This window comes from Cynoglossus semilaevis, chromosome 14 (genome assembly GCF_000523025.1).
Source record: "Cynoglossus semilaevis isolate Cse_v1.0 chromosome 14, Cse_v1.0, whole genome shotgun sequence".
Taxonomy (NCBI): Eukaryota; Metazoa; Chordata; class Actinopteri; order Pleuronectiformes; family Cynoglossidae; genus Cynoglossus; species Cynoglossus semilaevis.
The window spans coordinates 12,528,129-12,544,802 of record NC_024320.1 but is presented as its reverse complement, the minus strand read 5'-3'; the positions used below and the strand labels follow the sequence as shown (position 1 = coordinate 12,544,802).

Sequence of the window (16,674 nt, the reverse complement as noted above, 5' to 3'; positions counted from 1 at the left end):
CAATCAGAACTCATTTTGTTGTCTGTATGGCAGACATACTAACCACTGTGGCCTCAAATCATATACATATACTGCACAATACCACCTGTTGTACAGTCTTAACATTCACCATGCTCCATGAAACCAGACACAACTGATACGCGGGTCAATGCGTTCCCATTCCATTTATTAGATATAGCTTATAAGTAGACACACTCAGACACGTATGAGGAAAGTATAAAAAATAAAAAAAGTTACAGGATTTTCTCAACATGTGAGGTCTTTTTCTTCATTGCCTTTGACACGTTATATTCTTTAAAACAGAGGAGAAAATAATGGAGAAATGTATTTATCTCTACTTACACAGCATTGTAGTGTTTCACTTCCACAAGTTCATTCAAAGAGCAAATTACGATCACATTTTAAATGTGATCAGAGCAGAGGAAACAGAATCACATGCAGTCGGCAACTTTTCACTGACTTTGTACAGCTCATCCCGATCGGCCAAAATACATCTTCAAATACAGAGTAATGTGCTTCAAGTTTAAAAAAAAAGTATATATATAACTATATATATATACTTTCTCTGGGCAACTGGGAAACCCTGATGTGATAAGGAAGAATGTTTATGGAATAAGTAAAAATTGATCACTCTATAAAACAATTTCTATTACCTTGTAATGTAGTCAGACCATAAAGCTTGTATAAGAAATAAATGCAGTTGCAAAATAAGCGAAGCTGGCATGAACTTTAAACCTTGAGATACGTTAATTGAACTTTTAAAACACAAACGTCACCTACCACTAGATTCCTGTTGGTCTTTACTAGTTGTCATCACATACACTGCCTATGTAAGTCTTGGGCTCAAGGACATATTAAGTGTTTGAAATTGTCCGTCTAAATTTTTCGTATGCTCCCGCAAAATCTATAATTGACTTTTGCGAAGTTCTCCTAGTCATCCCACAGTTTTCCTCCTGTTGGCACTCTACAAATAGGTAGAAGCACACTAGTGGACTATGTTTCTATATAAAATACCTGAAGTGGAACAAAATTTGAATCAAAACTGACCCAGATAATGCAGAGATTATAGAAACGGTGTCTGCTGAGCCTTCATCTGTGTCAAAAAGGCAGTTTCTGTTGTGAACTGACTGGACAAAAAAAAAAGCTGGGAAAGTAACATTTGCCCTTGTGTCCACTCCATATGGTTAAATCATTTCCAGTTGTGCCTGATTTCAACAACTATAATAAGTATGTCTATTCTCAGTCATCCAGGTCATGGTCAAGTTTAAAAGAAAAGTTCTGTTAGGCAACTGGCAATTCATGTCCAGTTGCCTAACAGAACTTTTTTAAAACTATAATAAGTATATGTAAGTTATTTTGTTAAAAGTCTAAGTTGTTAAAAGTCAACTGTCAAACCACTGATTCACCTGTTCTAGTTAGAACTCTTGGTCAGGCATGGGCAAACTATGGCCCGGGGGCCTGATGCAGCACGCCAAACTTGTCCAAATTGTTATTAATTTACATTATCATTACTTCTGCCTTTTTCCTACATTTCCCCAACAGATGGCAAAGAAAAGGCTAAAAGCAGAAAATCATTTTAGTCTTTATGCATGACTTTTACATGTCATTTATCTTAGTTTACACCAATGATTCTCAATTATTTTCTGTCATGCCCCCCCTTGGGGACAGAAATGTTTTCACGCCGCCCGACCGACCCCCAACCCCACAAATTGAAATACTATTGAGAACCTGATAACATGTATATTTTGATCACTACAAACCACTGTATGAGTTGCTGCCACCTAGTGATTGGAGGCTTGTTAGCATTCAAGTATTACCACTGCTGTAGTACACTTACTGTATGTCCAGCGTGGCCTGCCCACTATTTGAGAAGTACTAGTTTACACGAACATTCCATCTATCTGCTCCTGACCCCGCCACCTGCCAAATTTCAGGACCCAATGTGGTCAAAAAGTTCCGCCCAAGCCTGCCCTAGGCTGTTGGCTTCAATTCTTCATCTGCTAATTTCAAGTAAGACAAACTAAGATGCTACAAAATTTAAAAAAAAAGGTACTTAATATTTCGGAGAGAGTGAGGCAGCACGGCTACGTTGCATTAATTCGTTTCTAAATCTTCTGCAACTTCAATGAACAAAGTAATAGTCGTAGGTTAAAACCGAGAAAGAGAGAGAGCAGTACAAATCACAAGTAATACAGTCGATCTAGTGCAGCACAAACACACAACAAATGTCCTTTTGAAAGAATGTACGCACCATCACAGCTACGGTGTCAAATCTGGCTCACCTTGTTCCTAGGACAATGACTCCTGCTGCTGATCCATGTTTGACTATTAGCAAATATATTGAAAAATACAACTTCAGTGTTATAGAAAATTGCATGATGTTTTCTTTTAGATAACTTGAACTATTCACAGTGATTTCAACTGAACAGTACAGGCCACACCTACAGTGCGACTGAAAACTGGCACCATTTTTAAATTTTTATCATTGAAGTCGCTTTCAAATCCAGCAATGTTTGTGTTCCTGCTCTGCATAATAACAGAACTACAGACTTTTCTCTTCAAAGTACAACATCAGACATAATATAGGGTTTCTATCTAAGCAACAGTAAGACATTACTGTCTGTTTTTTTAAAAGAAGTTTAGAGTAGCACAACTATCTCCTTCTCTTTAGTTTTCTTTATTTTAAGATGACTTTTGCTGCTAAATATATGACTATAATATAATATAATATAATATAATATAATATAATATAATATAATATAAAAACCTTGTTGAGGAATGTGGTACTAACTCAGGGATCATGACATTTTGCATAGAAAGTACGTATCTAAGAAAATAACAGTAATCACATTTTCTGAAAAGTATATCCATGACAGGTGTACTGCATATGAAAAAATATTCATACTCAGTTTTCCGGGGGTCGCCTTTGTCATTTAGAAAGGCTAAGTTATGAAAGACATACAACTGTTGGTAACAATTTAAAAACTCAAGCATCAGGATGTCATCTTAGGTACTTCCTACCAGCAGAGATGGGTTGAAAAAAAAACTGAACATGACCTCAGGACAGAGAGGTGAAGTGACGCTGACAAGGCCCAAGTTATACTTTCCTGTATGTGTGTACCACAAAAACACCATTGCACACATGAATGAGTCTACATAAATCCTATGTGTAGACCTTTAGCTTTTGTGACTAAAGAACTTTGAAGTTGAAGTTTCCAACTGTACTAGTTCATGTGTTTGACACGATCAGACACACATGAAGTTTTTTTAGAAATAAATAAAAACTTGATTTTAATGAATGGAAATACGTCTCAGCACTCACAACAGACTGAGGATCACAGAAGTGTAACCTGGGCCTAAAGGAAAAAAACAACTGAATTGTGATGTACTCATTCTCCAACTGACAGGTATTATTCTCTGAAAGACTAATACTGACCAAGCAGACATGAATATATATCATTTTAATAACAAAATACTTATCTACAAGTGTTTCTGATTGGATTGAAATATAAATATGTGTAACAATATATATGTATTTCTATACATATATATATTTACAACAAAAGGCGCACTTAAATGATGTCATCAAGAAGATGCGGGGTGTCGACCCAGTCCAATGTCCTGGGCTCAGAGGCAGCCATAATCATGCACATAAACTGCTTACCGGTCCTTTTATCAGTGGGGTATATAGTTGTGGGTGTGAACCTTTTGTTACTCTCCACAAACTCACAAAGCTGCTTGTATACCTGTGGGTATTCGTGGCGTAAGTAAATCCCTCGGATTCGCAGCTCTCGCTGTATATTTATAAAACAGATTTCCCTGGCCTTTCTGCCTTCCTCTCCTTCTTTATCAATATCAGCTGTGCCAGGTGGTGGAGTCAGGATCAGGGTTTCCATGTCACTTTCTTTCTTGTGAACCTTGCGCTCTGGGCTAAAAGAGGCCAGGGCGACCTTTGCATATTTTCTCACAGTAGGAGCTTGGTTCCTCGGTGAAGGCCCATCAGGTAATTGCTCACCAACAGCAATTGATACATTCAAGATGAAGCATTCATTGGGGTCGTACTCTTTGCCAGCCTGCTGCAGCTCTTTGCAGTACTCTCCCAGGTTGTCTTTGAAGCACTCGAGCTCCCGGAGGGACAGATACGTGGGAGACATTTGCAGACTGTCCAGTCCATACTGTAAGAAATTACTGGACGCTGCAGGATTTGGAAAACCAAGGAAGAGAACTCCTCTTCCACGGGAAAGGTAGCCAACTTTGGCAATGCGGGAGAAGGCTTTGTGGACTTCAACTGTCTCTCTACAATGTTTGATGATGTGACGGCATGTACTGCCAATTCGGCCATACAAGCAGCTTTCCTTATGGATGTCCCAGTCCTCTCTACGACAGTTACGGGAACAGTAGTACGTGTAGCAGCTGTGGCAGGATTTAAAATATAAGCACGCATTGAAAAGTGTTTCTGTTCTCTGACATTTGTAGTTGGAGCACATCATCGTGTCATCCTCATCCGGGCTCTGATCTGGGGAGCATTCATCAGCGCTCTTCATTGCGTCACTCGCCCCGTCCATATCTCGAAAAGCATCAGGATTCATTCTAATGGAGGTTGGCTGCTTGTCTAGAGGTAGTTGTTCCTCTGCCCCGACCTTTGAGCTTTTTCTGGCCAAGGATACTGCTTCTTCCTCGTCAATTAACTTTTTCAACTGATCCAAAATGTCTTCACTGGCCCTTCTGCTAGGCGGCTTGTAGTCTGTGACAAGGTCTGCCAGAAGCTCATCAAGTTGTTCTAGGCTTTGCTGCAATGAGGCATTGTCATGTGTCTTCTCTTTGGTTGAGCTTTCAATGTCACACTGAGATAGGTCTGGAACTTTAGCACTCCTTGAGTCAAGAACGTCCCAACTGGCGGACCGGCCTTCAGCCATCTTGAGGTTTCCCGACTGAATGTCGTTATCAGTGATTGTTATTTCAGGTGTGACGAACCAGAGCTTACTGGTACTGCCCTTCGACACTTCTGTAGGGCTTTTGTCAATTAGTGAGTTACTTGACATTGACAAGGCCGCATAGCGTCTAGGTGAGCTGGAGAGGTTGACAACCACTGGTTTGTCACCCAGAGCTGCGGAAGGCTTCCTGGAGTCAAGAATATCATCATAGCTTTGTCGTCGTTGCACAGGAAGAGGTTGTTCCTTCTCTACATGATAGTTAAGAATGTTGTCCCATGATCTAGAATGTGATTTTGAATCATTGCCAATTTTCTGAGGTTCTACACAAGGGTTAGCATACCAAGATGTCAACACGGGCTCTTGTCGGACTCTGGTTGGAGTGACTTGTGACACGTAGGAGGCAGGATTAGTGGAGTAACCAGACGCATCCGAGCCATACCAATCATCTGTCGGCGCTTGAACAACTCTGGCATGTCTCCGACCCTCTGTGTAGTATGCCCTAGATGGAACGTGGTGCTCAGGTGGCATTGCGTACATGTCACTAGGATAATAAAACCTTGGTGGAGCAGTCTGGATTTGATAAGACCTTGGATCCTCGCCATAAAACGTTCTAGAAGGAGGGGTCTGTATAATGTATGGCCCCGGCTCATTAGCTGTATAGGATTTGGGATATCCGGCTTGCATTGAGTAGGAATAGGACTCCATCTCAGGGTAGTAGGGTCGTGAAGCCACCGCATGCACCATTCGAATCCTGGGATCTTGCACATACTGCACTTTCGGAGAGTACGCTTGTCCTGGCGTGTAACGTTCATCGTGGTAGTAAGAGCTTGGTTGAGGAGGAACAGTGGTAACATATCTAGCTGGGGTGTCGGCATAAAAGAACTTTGTTGGCACATTAGGACTGGAGTGAGCTCTTCTCTCTCTTCCATAGTAATCACCTGACGGAGGCATTCTTTGTGAGGTGGAAAGGTCAACAGGTTGTAAGTAACTATTTGGCATGCTACGGGAATATTGATATGCTTGTCTACTCTCGGTACCTAATGAGTCAGTGGGTGTTGGTGTTCTTGAGTAGGAGAAATGACGTGGTACAGTTAGACTCCTACTGCCTCCACTGTGGTGCCTCTGCCACGGTATGTCCACCTGTGGCGTAGACTGTTTTTTTCCTGAATGATGTATTGCTGCATCATCTGGTTTGATATCCACCCGACATCTGACATGAGGAGAAGTTGCTGGTTTATCGATCCCTCCATCCTCGGCACTATCAGCAGCATAGTGAGTCGAATATCTACTGCTTTCCCCCATCTGAGGCTGCAACTTGATAGGATGCACTTCATGCATATGAGCCCGAGCTGCATATGTCGGTTCCCTGCGTGGCGATACCTCTGGCCTTCCGTGGCTGTCTCTTGTAGCCCTGTGGAACTCCCTTCCCTTCCTCTCCGAGGCCGTGTATCCTTCGAAAGACACAGGGGTGAGACTGGCTTGGGCCCGAGTAGCACTTTTGGACCGTGTCCTTCTTTTGTGTTCATGGACAACTACCTCACTGGCCATGTCAGCAGCCATTGTTTGAGAAGCTAACCTATGACTAAAAATGTCTGGAGCAGAAAAGCGATATTTCTGTTGGCGGCCCAGGGCATTCCAGGCTACATCTGGGTTGGCTGCATGCCTTTCTGCCTTTCTGTATGGGGACTCCATTGTGTATTGGTGTGATCTTGGATATTCCAGTGACCTATAGTCAAAGGTATGGCAGTGCCTCTTATTGACTTTGCTCTTACTGTCCTCCAGTGTGTTGGAATTTATAAAATCACATTGTTCGGAGGGTTGCAGGAACTTGTAGTGTGTACAAATGGGAATCACTTTTATGTCTCGATGCACAGTTGAAGCTAGTATGTTAGGTGGGTCTGTGCGTGTCATCTTAAAAGGGATCCTCTAGTTTTCGCCATCAAGTTGCTTGAATGTTGATGTTTCCTGAAGAGATAAAAAAAAGATTCATTTAAGTTATGAAATATTGTAGGTTCAATGGTGCTAAATATATAATAATTGGCAAACAGAATCACATTTTACAAAGGCTACGATTAGGCAAATCCTACTCACACCCTCTGAACTCAATATTGTACAAAAACATGTCTAAGAAGTAGCAGGAGTCCACTCCTAGTACAACTTCTCCGTGGTTAGTTTCCAGGTTAAAACCCACAACAAACCACAGTTTAGCAGCGCTGCTGGGTACTATCATCGCAGGGGAAAATGTTGTTCTGAATTAAAAATAAATATAAAAATAGTATGAGCCTTCATATGAGACCTGAAATGTTTTTCTGTGTAGAGAGAAGTAGAGGCTCTGTGTGATCTAATTTTACCTAAAACACAATCAGACATGGGGGACATTCACTCGTCAGCGGGTCCTGAAAGACGTTTAATCATCCTAAGGTTACACTGGGATGCAGTGATAGAAGAAAGTATTCTGGTATCTGTTTTTCTCCCTTAAAGACTTCTTCTTTTTTTTGTTTTTTTTTTGTAGCAACAGCATCAAACGCCTGCTCAGTTATAAATAAATCTGTATTTAAGAAAAAACAGCAGTTATATTAAGAACAAGCAACGCTTTTCATTTATTTTCTCTTATAGAAAACTATAGAAAACTAAGTGTGTGTTTTTACTTAATCCATTAATGCTACAAATTACATTAGTTGATTCCCATGACCCTCGGCTAAACTGCCCTTACCCTGAGAGCAGAATGGAAGGAGAGAGAAAGGCTGTGGTTACTGAGAGTTCCTCTCAATACCTAGCAATAAGCAGCTGTGGCTTTAAGGAGTGCCGTCCTACCTGGCACTAAGAAACTACTTCTCAATGCAGTGAGCTAAGAGTTGAGGGCATTAGCCTTAAAAACAGACAACATTAAGATGTTGAACAAAGTTAATCATTTCTTTCATGCTCCCTCCATTATAGAGAGGCGGCAACTATAGGTCTACTGTATGTAGTCCAGCTGTCTGACACCTGTGTAGTAACTGTCCTGGGCCTATGTTCTGTACCGTTCTACTGCGACCTTGGACTTCTTTACAAAAACGTCAATGCTTCGCTCACTAGTCGTCACCCCTGTATCGACGAGATTTGAGATTTTGTTTTTAAAACATAAACAAATGTGTCTGTTTTGTTGCATTTAAATTTGCATCAATCAAAAATATATTCTGCTAAATTTATGTTATTCGAGCTGACTGTTTTATATGACTAAACCTATATTTTGCTCATGGTTTTAATCTGCGATGAGAATGTGTAATGTACAGAAGTACACTGTGAAACATATAGTCGTGCCAATTGTATTAAATTGAATATACTCCCTGTGTAGATTAGATTGCCTTTTTATTTACCTGTGCTACAGGATGTTCCAGGAAAAGTGTGGATCATTTCCAGGGCCATTTAATTAAATAAAATCTTTCTGGCTACTTCGTTGGTATTACTGAAACGGAGTAGAGGTAAGAACGGGGGCTTGTTTCGCTTCGTTTTAATTCATGTACCAGATAAAGGTCTGACAACAAGAGCACTGGTTCAAGTCCCTCTAGCACAGTACTTCTCAAATAGTGGGGCGGGCCCCACTGGGGGTCGGGGGGTTGCCATGGGGGGGTTGAGGGGCTTCCAATGGAATATGGCATGCTGGACATAAGTGTACCACTGCTGTAATGAATGAATGATAACATGCCTCCAGTCACTAGGTGGCAGCATAAAGTGGTTTGTACAGATATCAGGTTCTCAACAGTATTTCAATTCACAGGGTTGTGGGTGAGGGAGGGAGGGAGGGGGGTGGGTAGGTGAGTGTGTGTGTGAAAACACAGAAAATCACTGCTCTAGCTGATGAGTATTTCTGTAGAGTTAGTGTGTTCCTCTTCTCATTGTACTCCAACGTTCTTCCACAGAGCAAAAACAATTCAAAGCAAAAACAGTCCTTATTAAACCAGCTAAGTAGGCTGTAGGCTGTAAGTAGGCTTGCATATATTCTCCCTGAACAAAAATGTTTGCATTCAACCCTACAGACAGAAGCCAAAAGACAGAAAATCAGAGCTTCTTTTTTTAAAACGTGTTGTGGTGTTCAGTAATCCTGGGACGGTAATCAATACATTAATTAACCGTACGATAAATGAAAATAAACTCGATAATTCGGCCGACCTCGACAGTCCTGTTCCGACAGTCACCGCTCACTGAGGTGTTTGGTCGACAAAGTAAATACAAACAGACCAGTGTTTACAAGGGCCGTTCAGTGGTGTGTCTGTAACAAGGGGCATTTAGAGACCTGTAAAAAAAATAAAATACTGATATAAACTGAGAAATAAAGATGTATTGCACTTTGAAAATGTTTTTTGAATTATTATAACATGTTATCATTACAACAGTGATTCATTTGGTCGCAAAATAATGTTGACAATAAGGTTGTTTATCGGCAATAATTTGTCAGACAATATAACATTTTGTTTTCGTCCCAGACCCTGTGTTGAGGATGTATTTGTTTTCAGTCAAAACAATTCAAAATAATACATTTTAACTTAAGGATGGTGGCAGTAGAGGGTCACGAACTTTCACATAGGAAAAGAACAGAACTGTCCTTTTATTCTAGTCTAGTCTTCTAGTCTTCTAAGAACAGAACTGTCCTTTTATTCTAGTCCTTTTAAATGTTTTAACAATGACAACTGCAAATAAACCAGCAGCTCTACGGCGACCCCATCCTGCTACGACCGATGTCACAGCATTGAGTCAGATAATAATGTCCAAACCTTGCACGATCCTATTCAAGGTGAAAATAAGTTTGCCTTTTAAACTGAATGAGTCCTTGGAGAAAGTGAATAACTCCTCAGTGCAATAAATGCCACTATCAAATGAATGTGTAGTGCTGGAGTTACTTATGGTCAGCGAGCACAGTGAGCACTGGCTTAGCTTTTATGGTACACTGAGCTCTCTGAGTGACTCTGTGCACTGCAATACTGCACCATTGGCAGTGAACACCCTGGAAGATTTATCCACCCTCACTGGAATTACCCTGCCCCCACATCCACCCTGAACTCTAGCGGCTGATTTAAACAGTACACACACACAAACACACACACACTTTTCTTCCTGTTAGTTGGAATCTTATTTTTCATATGGCCATATTTAAATAGTCATTTAGGGAGGCAGCAAAAACGGACTTGTTCGTTTTTTTTATCACTCAGTCTGATAATTAAGTTGTTTGTTTTAATTCTTCTCGTAATTAGATTGTTTATATATTTAGGTTCTGTCTTTAAGTCAATTATTTTTTAAATGTAAATATAATGTGTTACTTGATATACCAGTGCCCACAGTTTTGGGCTCGGGAGCTACTGTTCAAATGAACAAAGCTACAGATATCTGCCAACACTACAACGCAAACATAAAACATATATTTACTCATTTAAACCAAATATACTTTAGATGTATTATATGTTGGGGTACTGATTAAATGCATGTAACAGAATGGCAGTTAACGTGCTGTATGTGGAGACTACTACACACCATAAAATAATATTTACTTTTTTTTTATTTCATCCGCTCAAACCCCAAAGGCAATCGAGAGCGACTCTGACAACAACGGGTTCAACAGCGATCTTCAAAACTGTCAGCCCTCTGATCAACACCATGTCACCATTACTGTGAGCTGCTGAGACATGATGGAGCAGAATATCCACACACACAGACACACACAGACACACACAGACAGTCACAGCTGCTTTGTCAACTATCAGCCCTCATCAACGTTTTATTGACATTTATTGACCGCTTCAGGCGGCGATTCGCAGATATTTGCTGAATCAGCAGAAGATGTTCTTAACCGCGCATGTGCACAAGTTTGGCCCCATGTTTCATATTTTGGCCCGCCACTTCCAACTGCGGTGTAGTAGCAACACCATCGCACCTGGGCGTGGTACAACAGCCCTGGTGTGAGTAAGTGTCTCAATCTGGTTTTTCAATTTCTTGTTTTCGTAGAATATTGTATAACTTTTATAATTCGTACACAGTTCACGCAGAGACGGACGTTTACCTGATGACAGCTTTCTTGTTTCAAAATTTAAAATTTGCACTAATCAAAATAAAAACTGATACTAAAATCTTTTTCAGTCGGCCTCTCAGTGTGTATTAAGTTTGCCTAGAGTCAAGATATTTGCAAGTACCAATAGAACTGTTTGCCTTTTTCCAACTTCAGCAGAGCTGTGGGGACACGCTGGCAGAAGCTGGGGTGAATGCAGAGAAAGTCCTGTAGACTGAACGCAGACAGGCTTAAAAGGGCAGCGGCAAGGCATCAGGCCAACGGCAGGCAAAGAAGATGAGGGAGAAAACAGGCAGAGCTGGAGTGGAGAAACTCTTAACTACTGACAGGAGGATCGGCTGCAGCTGTTGGAACCTGTGGGTGAGATGGGACGCCAGCAGGATAGGCTGTGACAAGCTCCCTACTACAGTCGTTTACATCTCTTCTGTATTAAAGTCAAACATCAGTGTTGACTGTTGACAGACTACTGGTGAAAAAAGGGGAGAAAACTGACTGTCTTTGATTGGCTAGGACTGAGAAATGTTCCGCCTCCTGGAATATTTATATCATAAATATATCATCATAAATAATTAACCTGTCAAGCACAATTTACCGCAAATGCAAACAGGAAAATGCACCTGTTATAAATCATAATTATATTCATTCATTTGTTCCCTCCTGACTCAGCACACACACACACTCACACACACACAAACACAAACACCTAAAGATGCAGACATATTTGTGGAGACACTTTCATGACTTTGATCTGGATAAGAAGTGAGAGCAGCATACGTCCATTCTGACAGTCACTCGTGTCGAATTTTGATTGGCTGCAGTTTTTCACCAGTCCTCTGTCTCTTCTATAACAAACTATCACCTCCTGCACTAGAGTGACAGGTTTTGTATGGCCATCCTGCTAATATGGAGCAAAGAATACTGGCCTTGAACAGAGCAGTGCCCTGGGACCATAGAATTACATGGTGAGTTGAGGTTTGATCCAGAGACTTCGCTTCTGCTTCAGTTCAACCATATCACCTACAGAAGACCGACTGATGACACTGAGGTCACAGCGTGATAGAGCTTTAAAACTGATTTGGTATCATACGGTATAATAATGGTATCATTGTAACTGCCTCGTCACATACAGAGGCTCCTCGACCTACGTCGGGGGTTTGATTCCTATTGGTGATGTAACTCAATTTTTTACCATAAGTCAGTACTTGCATTCAATTCCATATGACATTTCGCAAAATATGTAGAAACAATTAAACTTGTTGGTTAAGAAACTATTGCTTTTACGTACGGGTTCGTCACAGCGAACAGTAACAAACACACGGAAAGGGTTCTGTTGAATTCTTTATTGTCCTCTACAATTCTATGGCGTCTCAGCGGGAAACGTAAACCGAGCCATGTTCCTCATCAGAATGAATAAACAAGACTTAATGAATTTATAGCCAGGCGATCACACGGTAGGTCGAGGACGTCGTAAAGCAGGCACCCCTGTATTAGGCTCCTGATATCGCACATAAATGAACAAATCGACTTATATTTGTTTGCACCATTTAACTTCATTCTATTTGAATTTTGTGGCCATGCTTCCCTTGTAGGAGGCGTTCTATTGTCCTGGTCCATGCAATGACAATGCTGACACAGCGTTTCCTGTAACTCTTGTCAATAATGAGTGGTTTCCCTTACCTGGGCTGTCATCAGAGCTAAGCTCTTATTTGAAATCCCTGTAACGTCATTTAAGTGTAATGGAACAAAATGTTCTATATAGATTTAATCCACGAGAAAACAGAATTACATTCAGGTCCATTAGTGTTTCTGCAGTACATAAACACACAGCCTTGCAGACAAACTACAAAATAGCATCTGCTAGCTCCAAGAACAAGGGACCTAACTTATTTGGGGGGTTTTACTGGCAAATCTGAAACTGTGAGCTACTAATACTGCCACCTACTGGATCTATTTTACACCGGTAATATTTCGCCAAGAGGACATTTCATTCTCTTACTACAGAAAGAAAACAACAAGAAAAAAAAAAAGAGAAGTGAGAAGATTTGCTGATGTTCACACGGCCAAGGATTTTCTGTGACCTTCAGAAAAACTAGGGATTTTTAAAAAAATATATAGATTTGATAAGAATCCTAGTATGTGAGTATAAAGGCCAAAAAACAGAAATCAGAGGCAGCTCTTAGGTAAAGAGGTCAAACTGCTGACCTTCCTGATGGAGGTCGTAAATTTTACGCTTACATCGTCTTGTGTGACAACTGTAAGTTGTTCCTACAACAACGGAGCACTGCAATCAACTGGACTTTCCTCAATGATCATAACAGTGATGTGTGATTACGTAGCTGCTGCACAGATATGGGAACGGCATAAATTTACAGTCAATATGGTCAAAAATGTATATCAGAGGTGGGAATTATGAGTGAGACCTGGAATAAAAGCTTTCACTTCCAAAAGTAAAAAACTCCAGATTAAGCATCAAACTGTGCCAGCACTTACTGCCCATTACCATGTCACTGCAGGTGATTTACCCTTTCTGTCTAGTGCAATTAGGTAATAAGTCTGAAACTGCACCAGTTTCTAGGAAGCTTTCCAACTCTACTTTATATCATTGACAAAAGCCAAGACCAAGACTAGATGAAGTCAAATAAACAGATTCTTATAGTTCCTTTCCAGAAAATACACTGTGAAATATTACCGGTACTTTTAAATCTACACTCGGACCAACACAATCTATTGCTAACTGTTATATTCAGTTTGTGTTGTTTTGTACAATCGTTTCTGAGACGAAGCACACAGTAATAATCACTGGGTTTAACATCACATCGTATCAGACTCAGTAAGTTCAGTGTGTCTGTTAACTACACCTGTGGTGGTTCCATGGTGTAGCTGTTATCACACGTCTGCCTCAAACACAAAAGGACCGAGGTTTGAGCCCCACAGGAACCACATACTTAATAGCGCCACCTGTGGTGTGGGTTGCAAAGATGCACACTGTGAAGCTATTGTTTTTCAATTATATATTGTAAATAGACAAATATGAATATGCACACAATACTCCTACAGTAGTAGAGTTTGTACTGCGCCGTATTATTTTGTTGTGCGATATAAAGATATTAAAGAGAAATTCAAGTATACGGCTTCCCACCACCTGACTGTGAAAAGTAGGATTGAAGTAAGATTGACTGTTGAAATTATGAAATGTAATGAAAGTCGGATACAGGAACCAAATGACTGGCACATCCACTCCTATATCCATCCATCCACCAACCCATGTGTCTGTCCATCTATAATGTACCACATAATCCTCGGGTGGGTGGGGGGTGGAGGTGGGGGGGCTGGAGCCAATCCCAGGTGACATCGAGCGAAGGCAGATTCACCATGGAGATGATGTCATTCTATTCCAGTGACACAGATGTAATAGTGAAAAACAATTCACTATTACATCTGTTTTTGTGACATGGAGTGTAAGTTAAACCCAAAGTGGATGTTTGTAGGAGGAAACCAAAGTCAGGCAGTACATTTGACCTCAACACAGAAAGACCCGTTGTTTTCTACGAGTCAGCAATACCCACCTTGTCACCATGAACCTCAGAATTGACCAGTTATGACTATTATGTAATCCAAAAAAGTTCACTATGATTTCCCGTGGCAGAACTCGACTGTAACCGGAACATTCAGCAACAATAACGTGTGATGTATGGGATGGCACTCCATCATCATTCATACCATAATCAGCAGATAGTAAAGAGTGGTCAATTCACCTACAACAAATACATACAATCACAGACAGGTTTAATCCTTAAGACATGCAGGCTGGGTACATTCACTCCAAATTAAACACTGGTTTGAACACAAGTACGACTGGTCACAAGATGTACTGTTAAGGGTGCCCCCCCCCCCCCTTGCACACCCCCCCCCTCCCCCCTTCCCACCACCATCACCGACTGCTGGGATTGGCTTGAGGTACCCTCAACCCTGAAAAGGACTAAGTAGAATATTTAAAAATGTACTTAAATATATATGTTTATATTTATTTTTTTCTGACATGCATTACTCCCTACTATCTGTACTGCACCGGTGTGGATGAAGTATTACTGTACCTATTACTGTATCCGTGCACACGGAGGAAATGAGAGCAAATCATGTGAAGCCTCTGCAGCAACAGGCAAACAGTACTGTGACTAGTACTGTACGTCCACATGCACTCGAGTCGCAGTAAAAACGCATCAAGGCCTAAAAAACGTCGCATTGACGCGCTGAGCTAGCAGATAGTACTAGAGCTGCTGAAGCTGCTGGAGGCACAGCTCACCAGGATGATGTCAGTGCTCGACGACGACGGGGACACATTAGAGTGAAAGTGGGAGAGAGGGGGGAGGGAGTGCGAACCAGGGGAGAGAGGGTGACACGGACACGGACACGGACACGCTTTGGCTGCGTCCGTGCGTGTACATGTATCCTCAGCCCAGATTTCTGGTAGAAAGTCAATCGTCGCGCTGCACGGCACCGCTGCAATCTTCAATCTGTGTGCACCCACTGACACCCAGCACCGACATGTGAGCAAATAACAGCCGAGCCCGGCCGGTGTTGGCGGTGTGTTCAAGTGCAAATGTTTGGAGATGCATCGTTGTATCGCGTCGCGTGTGCGGTGCGTGTGAAAAGCTCTTACCGCATCGGTCCGGACCTCCAACCTGCGCTCATCCATTTTAGTGAAGGCTGCGCTGTGAGGCAGCACGGCAGTGGTTTCCCCTATGACGACATCGGGCATGTGCACAAGCTACAACTGGAATATCCGTCTTATTGGTCACACAGCCGCCTTCTCCTCTCTTCTCCTCCTCCCTCCTAACGTTGCTCCTGCGATGGCGCAAACCATGCTGCTGATGCTGCTGATGCTGCTGAGGCTGAGGCTGCAACCGCCTCTCCCTCTTTCTCTCATGCTTTAAAGCGTTTTCCTTTTTATTCATTTGTCTGTTTTTTCAGAATCAGTAGTGACTTTCTATCACGCCTTGCTCCAGCAGTGGCGGTCCTGGCGTGTTTGCCGCCCCGGGCCAAGTGGGCCCACCCAGTTGTAAATTAAAAGCTACAAATCACCAATAGTTCACACTCTGGAAGATGTGGTTACCACACTTGACCTTTAGGGTTCGACCCTGACCTTGTCTACTGACTGCTGGGATGACTCCAGCTCCCTCCCTGTAGTGACACACAATAGGATTAGGCAAAAGAAGACCAAGAATAAATGACAAATACAAACAAATGTAAGAAACTGCACACATTCACTGTATATACAGACCAGATCATGAAAATACAGCTTGAAAAGGCTCTTTGAAGTTGTCCGGAGAGAGAATCTAGAAACACAAAAATAAGACAGGATACCATACAGTGGACTATGACACACTTCTTTTTCATATTTTCCAGGTTGACCTTGAAATCTGGATGGTTTTGAAAAATCGTCCAAATCTCTGGTTCTTATGATTTGAAAGTAAATGTTTTTACAGATAGACCACACTATCAAACAGTCGGCTGATATTGGTCACATGTACTGTCAGACATGTACAAACCTACATTGTGCACATACTTTTTGTCTTACAACTTCTCCCATCTCTTTTTATTTTTTAATTTTAAGAAAAAAAAAATTAGTGTGAAAAAGCAACAACAAGGCGTTTTGTAAATGACTTAAGGCGCGTCTTGTTTCGTAACAGAATTCATCTTACA

General features: G+C 41.5%; 1 protein-coding gene across 1 annotated transcript; it reads right to left on the bottom strand.

Annotated features, from left to right (window-relative positions):
• Positions 1 to 2,796: 2,796 nt before the first annotated feature.
• On the bottom strand, positions 2,797 to 16,149 carry ajm1 (apical junction component 1 homolog). Its single transcript, XM_008325137.3, has 2 exons — positions 15,632 to 16,149; positions 2,797 to 6,899 (listed from the first exon to the last, which is right to left on the bottom strand). The coding sequence occupies exon 2, from the start codon at positions 6,843 to 6,845 to the stop codon at positions 3,573 to 3,575; it is 3,273 nt and encodes a 1,090-aa protein (XP_008323359.1). The 5' UTR covers positions 6,846 to 6,899; positions 15,632 to 16,149; the 3' UTR covers positions 2,797 to 3,572.
• Positions 16,150 to 16,674: the final 525 nt, after the last annotated feature.